Here is an 8,366-nt window from a genome sequence, read left to right as displayed (position 1 = left end):
CTGAGTCAGGAAGATCCCCTGGAGAAGGGAATAGCAACCCACTCCAGTATTCTTGCCTGGAGAATCCCATGGACAGAGGAACCTGGTGGGCTACAGTCTATGGGGTCTCAGAGAGTCGGACATGACTGAGTGACTAACACACTCACTTCCTGACAGAAATGCTCTCGGCTGGAGGAGACTAGTGTCAGGTCACAATCATGTGTTTCCTTCCACCCCTGCATCCACCCCACCAGAGATCACATGAAGGGAGCAATCAGGTGATGACATGAGTTTATTTATCCAGGTGACTGATCGGGTGCTGACTGGTTGGAAGTCAAGGCCAAGTGACCCAGCTAGAGGATCTGGAGGGGTAGGGGGGCAGGTGACCCAGAGACAGCTGGAGGCGACTCCTGGGAGGCAGAAGCCCCTGGGAGCCATGAGGTCAGGGTTCCTGGGGCAGGAGTGAGAGGTCAGTCAGTCAGGACAGTGGAGACATCGGGGACCCTGTCCTGAGTGAGGGCAACCACCCAGCCTAGGTCAGGACAGAGGACCAAGTCATAGGTGGAACCTGAGCTCGGCTGGCTCTGGGGACACATGCCAGGTCAGCAGCAGGGCTCCGGGGCTGAGGTTGGGATGCAGCAGGCCGGGCGTGAGCATGCGGGCCTGCAGAGGAGGGACACGGAGGAGGCCGGGCGGCAGCAGCTGGGCTGGCAGGAGGACTTGGGCACACAGCAGGCGGGGCGGCACACGGGGCGGCAGAGGAGGGACACAGAGGTGGAGGGTCTGCAGCAGGACGAGGGGGCTGAGCAGGGGGAGGCCTCACAGCACACGGGCCTGCAGCAGACAGGTGTGCAGCAGACAGGTGTGCAGCAGACGGGCCTGCAGCAGACAGGTGTGCAGCAGACGGGCCTGCAGCAGACGGGCTCACAGCAGGCCTGCTGGCAGGGGGAGGAGCTGCTGCAGGCTGGCTGGCAGCAGGGGCTGGACTCACAGCTCACGGGGGCACAGAGGAGGGTCAGGCGGGGGGCTGGGGCACAGCAGCTGGGGGCACAGCAGGGGGGCTCGCAGCAGCTCTCTGGACAGTCATAGCTCAGGTTGCTGGAGCAGACAGACAGGGTGGAGGCTGCCATGGTGGAGGTGGTGGGGCTGGAGGAGGGTTTGTGTGTGTGTGAGTGTATGAGCTGTGTGTGTGAGGTGCTTGGGGATGCAGGGCTTTTATACCTGGCCCCTGGCTTGTGTTGTCCCCACAGGAGACTCCCAGGCCCTCCCTTCCTTGTTGGGGTTGAGAGCTGGCTGAAGGAGCCCCTCATTAGTCTGGCATAGTTTCCACAATTGTTTTTACTCATTAACCTGTGAGCGTAAATATCCCATGTTGCAGGATGTTTTTCCATTTCTCCTTTGTTTGGCTCCAGAAAAGATATACAAAATATCTAGGTAAGATCCTACATGAAATGAACCCTGAATATTCATTGGAAGGCCTGATGCTGAAGCTGAAGCTCCAATCCTTTGGCCACTGATTCAAAGAGCTGACTCATTAGAAAAGACCCTGATGCCTGGCAAGATTAAAGCAGGAGGAGACAGGGACAATAGAGGACAAATTGGTTAGATAGTATCATTGACTCAATGGACATGAGTTTGTTCCTGCTGTTGGAGATGGTGAAGGACAGGGAAGCTAGCTGTCCTGTAGTCCATGGAGTCATGAACACTGGAACACGACTGAGTGACTGAACAACAGGAACAATGTTGATGAGGTTTAGAGGTGATCATATCTCTAAATTTGTGAATTTAGATGTTGAGCTCTCCTCTGTTTGAGGTGCAGTACTTTTAATATTATTTTGACTTTTACGCATTTTTAAACTTAGGTGCAATGTGACGTGTGCACGTCTGTAAAATGCAAGTGGTCCAGAGGATGTGACGGTGCAACCAGGTGAGGGTCATGTTCAGCAGGGGGTGGGAGGAGATCCTGGCACTCACCCCCAGCAGCTGCTCTGCCAGCAGGAAGTATGGTGAGAGGGACATCTAGTCCCCTGCAGCACAGCCAGTGTGCCTGAGACGAGCGTTAACAGAGCGCGGTCATACGTGGAGTCTGTTAGGAGATTTCAGGGAGCAGCACTCACAGGTGTCTGAGTCAGGGGCTGTGTTCATCAACCTTTCACCCAGACCCAACTGCTCACAGCACACCCTGTGCACCCCACACTTCTCAGCCGAGCAACCTGCCCCTATGGCCAGAGTTTGCCTTCCTCAAGGGCGATGCCCTGAAAGACTCAGAGAGAGGGAGGGTCTCCTCCTGGAGAACCGCGTATGAGCAGCGGAGACTCGAGGACCCGAAGCAACACCCAGAAGTAAAGCTCAGGCAAGAGTTGGTTTTCCTTGTGGATACAAGAAGATGTGGTCCCAGGGAGCCTGGAACAGCATGTCAGCAAGGGCTGACTCTGGGAAGACAGTGACATCTGGGCAGTGGTCATCAAGGTGGCCCTGACCATGGCTGTGGGGTCAGATGACACTGTCTGAACACCTGTTCTAGGCCAGGTGGTGAGCTGAATGCTCTACACCTGCCAAGTCACTTGATTTCACATCCACTCAGCAAGGAAGTTTCTGTAAGTAGGTGAGGAAGCCCAGGCACAGAGAAGTTAAGCAACCATGTCCAGGTCACACAGCCCAAAGTCTCAGGACTGGGACTGGAAGCCAGGCGTCTGTGTATAGGATCGAGGCTCTTAGCCAGGCCTTCCCCCAGGCCAACTTCAGTGCTACTCGCAGAAGGAAGCACGTGTCCAAGGAAGCTTAGCACCAGGCAGCTGAGCTGAAAATTTACAACAGAGGCGGGAAGCAGCAAAATTAACACCACAGAAAATCAACCCTGTGGTTTTCAGCACAAACACTGCTACTTCCTCCAATCCACAGAGGTAAAGTATGCAGGCTTGCTCAGGGGCTCAGTCGTGTCTGACTCTTTGTGACCCCATGGACTGTAGCCCGCCAGGTTCCTCTGTCTATGGCATTCTCCAGGCAAGAATACTGGGGTGAGGTGCCACTTCTTACTCCAACAGAGTGTAGTGAAATTTGCTCAGTCGTGTCTGACTTTTTGAGACCACATAGATTATACAGTCCAAGGAATTCTCCAGGCCAGAATACTGGAGTGGGTAGCCTTTCCCTTCTCCAGGGCATCTTCCCAACCCAGGGATCCAACCCAGGTCTCCCGCACTGCAGGCGGATTCTTTAGCAGTGGAGCCACAAGGGAAGCCTAACAGAGGTAAAGCATAAATCCCTGAATATGATGAGAGAAAATGTAATAAACAGACCATGTGTTTCGCTGACACCAAACGTGATCGCTCAGTTGCTAACAAGGAAGAAGGAAGAGCTAGGATAGAACAGTAAAGATAGGACTGAACATGAAACACTCTGAGCTGAGCCCACCAAGTTGGGTGTGTTTGGACTGGAAGAGCCTCTTGAATTCAAGAGCATCAGATTTTTAGAGCCCATCATAAACATACATTCAGTCAGTTCAGTTGCTCAGTCATGTCTGACTGCGATCCCATGGACTTCAGCACGTCAGGCCTCCCTGTCCATCACCAACTCCTGGAGTTTACTTAAACTCATGTCCATTGAGTTAGTGATATCATCCAACCATCTCATGCTCTGTCATCCCCTTCTCCTCCTGCCTTCAAACTTTCCCAGCATCAGGGTCTTTTCAAATGAGTCAGCTCTTTGCATCAGGTGGCCAAAGGATTGGAGTTTCAGTTTCAGCATCAGTCCTTCCCATGAACATTCAGGACTGATGTCCTTTAGGATGGACTGGTTAGATCTCTTGCAGTCCAAAGAGTCTTCTCCAAAACCACAGTTCAAAAGCATCAATTCTTCTGAGCTCAGCTTTCTTTATGGTTCAACTCTCACATCCACCCACAACTACTGGAAAAACCATAGACTAGACAGACCTTTGTTGGTAGAGTAATGTCTCTGCTTTTGAATATGCTTTCTAGGTTGGTCATAACTTTTCTTCTAAAGAGTATGCGTCTTTTTATTTCACGGCTGCAGTCACCATCTGCAGTGATTTTGGAGCCCCCCAAAATCAAGTCTGCCACTGTTTCCACTGTTTTTCCATCTATTTCCCCTGAAGTGATGGGACCAGATGCCATAATCTTTGTTTTCTGTTTTCTTTAAGCCAATTTTTTCACTCTCCTCTTTCACCTTCATCAAGAGGCTCTTTAGTTCTTCTTCACTTTCTGCCATAAGGGTGGTGTCATCTGCATATCTGAGGTTATTGACTTTCTCCCAGCAATCTTGATTTCAGCTTGAGCTTCAGCCAGCCCAAAGTTTCTCATGATGTACTCTGCATGTAAGTTAAATATGCACAGTGACAATATATCGCCTTGATGTAGTCCTTTTCCTATTTGGAACCAGTCTGTTGTTCCATGTCCAGTTCTAACTGTTGCTTCCTGACCTGCATACAAATTTCTCAAGAGGCAGATCAGGTGGTCTGGTATTCCCATCTCTTTCAGAATTTTCCATAGTTTATCGTGATCCACACAGTCAAAGGCATTGGCATAGTCAGTAAAGCAGAAATAGATGTTTTTCTGGAACTCTCTTGCTTTTTTGATGATCCATCAGATGTTGGCAATTTGATCTCTGGCTCCTCTGCCATTTTAAAAACCAGCTTGAACATCTCGTAGTTCACAGTTCACGTACTGTTGAAGCCTGGCTTGGAGAATTTTGAGCATTATTTTGCTAGCATGTGAGACTGAATATTCTTTGGCATTGCTTTTCTTAGTGATTTGAATGAAAACTGATATTTTCCAGTGCTCTTGCCACTGTTGAGTTTTCCAAATTGGCAATTTTTAAATGAACTGAATGAAGGGCAGCTCCATCTCCAGGTAGGAAGAAACGGCCGACAGTCTGGTCTGGAAATGAACTATTACCAGGCAGTCCCCGGACCTCTCCCACCAAACAGTGAAAGACACAGAGCTTCAGGGGGAACACTGGGCACTAAGGCTGATTTTTTTCTTTTTTCAAATTATTACGTCTTTATCCTGCATTGGCAGGCCAAGTCTTTACCAGTAGTGCCACCTGGGAAGCCCCTTATATCTTTCTCAAGTAAAGAGAACAGCAGTGTATTTTCACATAAGCAAGAGCTTGGAAAACACTCTACTCATGTTTCCCTCCTGGAGAAACGTCTAAAGAAACAAGACAAATGATGGGACTCCCCTGGAGGTCCAGTGGTTGAGGATCCGCCTTCCAGTGCATGGGGTGTGGGTTCAGTCTCTGGTCCGGGAGCCAAGATGCCACACAGCCCTCAGCCAGAAAACCCGAAACACAAAAAAGAAGCAATTGGTAACAAATTCAATAAAGACGTTTAAAAAGGTCCAGATTAAAAAAAATCTTAAGAACAAAAACCAGAAAGAAAGAAGACAAATGCCCCAGTGATGAAACATACAGGAGAATATGGGGAATTGGGCAGGTGTAGGTGAGAAGAATAAAAGACGCTTACTCTTTGGAAGGAAAGTTATGACCAACCTAGATAGTATATTGAAAAGCAGAGATATTACTTTGCCAACAAAAGTCCGTCTAGTCAAGGTAATGGTTTTTTCAGCGGTCATCTATGGATGTGACAGCTGGACTGTGCAGAAAGCTGAGCACTGAAGAATTGATGCTTTTGAACTATGGTGTTGGAGAAGACCCTTGAGAATCCCTTGGACTGCAAGGAGATCCAACCATCCATCCTAAAGGAGATCAGTCCTGGGTGTCCATTTAAGGACTGATGCCGAAGCTGAAACTCCAATACTTTGGCCACCAAATGTGAAGAGCTGACTCATTGGAAAAGACCCTGATGCTTGGAGGGACTGGGGGCAGGAGAAGGGGACAACAGAGGATGAGATGGCTGGATGGCATCACCAACTCGATGGACATGAGTTTGAGTGAACTCCAAGAGCTTTTGATGGACAGGGAGGCCTGGCATGCTGTGATTCACGGGGTCCCAAAGAGTCAGATACGACTGAGAAACTGAACTGAACTGAGGTGAGAAGAAAAGGAAGATAAGTCTAAACAGCCAGAGCGATGGGTTCTGTTGGCAACACAAAGTTGATACTTCCCATGCAGTGACCCTGGTGAGACTCTGATACTTCATTAATATCAGATGTATTGAAATGCTAAGCTTTTGAATTATTGTTGATCAGTCACTAAGTGAAGTCCAATTCTTTGTGACCCTATGGACTGCAGCACGCCAGGCTCCTCTGTCCTCCACTATCTCCCAGAGTTTGCTCAAATTCATACCCACTGAGTCGATGATGCTATCTAAGCATCTCACTCTCTGCTACCCACTCTCCTTTTGCCGTCAGTCTTTCCCAACATTAGAGTCTTGTCTAATGAGTCAGCTCTTCCCATCAGGTGGCCAAAGTATTGGAGCCTCAGCTTTAGCATCAGTCCTTCCAATGAATATTCAGGCTTGATCTCCTTGCTGTCCAAGGGACTCTCAGGAGTCTTCTCCAAAACCATAGATCAAAAGCACCAATTCTTTGGTGCTCAGCCTTCTTTATAGTCCAACTGTCACATACGTACATGACTACTGGAAAAACGACAGCTTTGACTAGACAAACTTTTGTTGGTAAAGTTGTCTCTGCTTCTTAATATGATGTCCAGGTTGGTCATAGCCTTTCTTCTAAGGAGCAAGCATCTTTTAATTTCATGGTGGCAGTCATGAAATCACAGCCATCTGCAGTTTTTTTGGAGGCCCCCAAAATAAAGTCTGACACTGTTTCCATTGTTTCCCCATCTATTTCCCATGAAATGATGGGACCAGATGCCACGATCTTAGTTTTTTGAATGCTGAGTTTCATGTCAGATTTTTCACTCTCCTCTTTCCTTCATCAAGAGGCTCTTTAGTTTCTCTTCACTTTCTGCCATAAGGGTGGTATCATCTGCATCACTAAGCTTGTTGATATTTCTCCTAGTCATCTTGATTCCAGCTTATACTTCATCCCGCCTGGCATTTTGCATGATGTACTCTGCATATAAGCTAAATAAGCAGGGTGACAATATACAGCCTTGATACTCCTTTCCAATTTGGAACCAGTCCACTGTTATATATCTAGTTCTAATCGTTGCTTCTTGACCCACATTCAGGTTTCTCAGGAGACAGGTAGTGTGGTCTGCTATTCCCATGTCTTTAAACATTTTGCATATATTGGGTTTAATAAAATGTAATTAAATACACTCTACCTGTCTTTTTTCACTTTGAATGTGGCTATTATAACAGCTGGGCTTCCCCTGCGGCTCAGCAGTGAAGGAATTACCTGCCAGCAAGAACTGCAGCAGGAACAGATTTGACCCCTGGGTCAGGAGAAGCCCTGGAGGAGGGCACAGAGGCCCACTCCTGACTCTTGCCTGGAGAAGCTCATGGACAGAAGAGTCAGGCAGCTTACAGCCAATTAGGTCACAGAACTCAGACACACTTGAGGCAACTCAGCACACATGCATGCATATTATAATAGGCACAATTACATTTTAGGCCCCCAGCCAAGGCCCTTCACACTTCCCTACAGATGTCTGCCTACTCAGCTCTGTCCCAAAGGGCCAGGTATGTCCGTCCTCCCCATATTTCCCAAAAGGGATAGCTGCCTTAATACTTGAATTCCTGAGGGCATCACCCAGTGAGCACCTGCCATTTCCAAATAGCCCATCGTCTTTGGCTGTCGGTTCCTGTGATGGATAGTTTCAAGTGTCAACTGACCAGGCCACGTTGCCCAGTTATTTGGGTAAACATGTCTGGATGTCATGACACAGTTGCTTCTTATGTGAGATCAATACTGAAATCAGTAGACTCGGAGTAAAACAGATTGCCCTACAAAATGTTGTGGGCTACACCCAAGAGTTGAAGACCTTGAGAACAGACTGAGGCCCCCCCAAGGAGAAAGAGATTCTACCAGCTGGTCATCTGTAACTGCAAAACCAATTCTTCCCTGGAAGCTCACCCTGCAGATTTGGGTCTTGCCCGCCTCCAAACTGTGTGAGCTAGCTCCTCAACATCAATCTCTGTATATGTGCACATGTCTTATTGGTTCTTTCTCTGGAGAACCTTGACTCACACAGGCTCCCAACATCACTGCATGTGGCTCTCACCATCCAGACCTTCCCACACAGAGGGAAGCACTCACAGTCCTGTCCAGGGCACTAGGGAATGGCTGGCACCAGCCTGTCTGAAGCTGTTTCTGGAGTAAGCTTTACGTATTCAAGGCAGATGTTTACTAAACGGGGTCTCCTTTGTCCCTAGGGAAGCCCCGTGTTCCCAGTGTGCAAGCCTGGGGCCTGAACATATGCCCCACTGCCACCCCATCACTCACTTCATGCAGGGGTCTACAGGTGAGCAGGATACTCTCGACTGGAGGCTGCAGTCGAATTAT

The 8,366-nt window shown here is 48.6% G+C and overlaps 2 protein-coding genes across 2 annotated transcripts in view; both read right to left on the bottom strand.

The window, feature by feature from the left end:
* LOC104984922 (keratin-associated protein 10-8-like) overlaps positions 1 to 1,109 on the bottom strand; it is a 24,886-nt gene extending 23,777 nt beyond the window's left edge. Inside the window, exon 1 of the mRNA XM_010834887.1 lies at positions 798 to 1,109. Within this exon, the coding sequence (XP_010833189.1) occupies positions 798 to 1,109 (312 nt within the window). The remainder of the gene's footprint in view (positions 1 to 797) is intronic.
* LOC104984923 (keratin-associated protein 10-8-like) overlaps positions 575 to 8,366 on the bottom strand; it is an 8,941-nt gene continuing 1,149 nt past the window's right edge. The window contains exon 2 of the mRNA XM_010834888.1: positions 575 to 642. Within this exon, the coding sequence (XP_010833190.1) occupies positions 582 to 642 (61 nt within the window). The 3' untranslated portion in view covers positions 575 to 581. The remainder of the gene's footprint in view (positions 643 to 8,366) is intronic.

This window comes from Bison bison, unplaced genomic scaffold, assembly GCF_000754665.1.
Source record: "Bison bison bison isolate TAMUID 2011002044 unplaced genomic scaffold, Bison_UMD1.0 scf7180017864037, whole genome shotgun sequence".
Lineage (NCBI taxonomy): Eukaryota > Metazoa > Chordata > Mammalia > Artiodactyla > Bovidae > Bison > Bison bison.
This window is presented reverse-complemented; position numbering and strand designations above follow the sequence as displayed.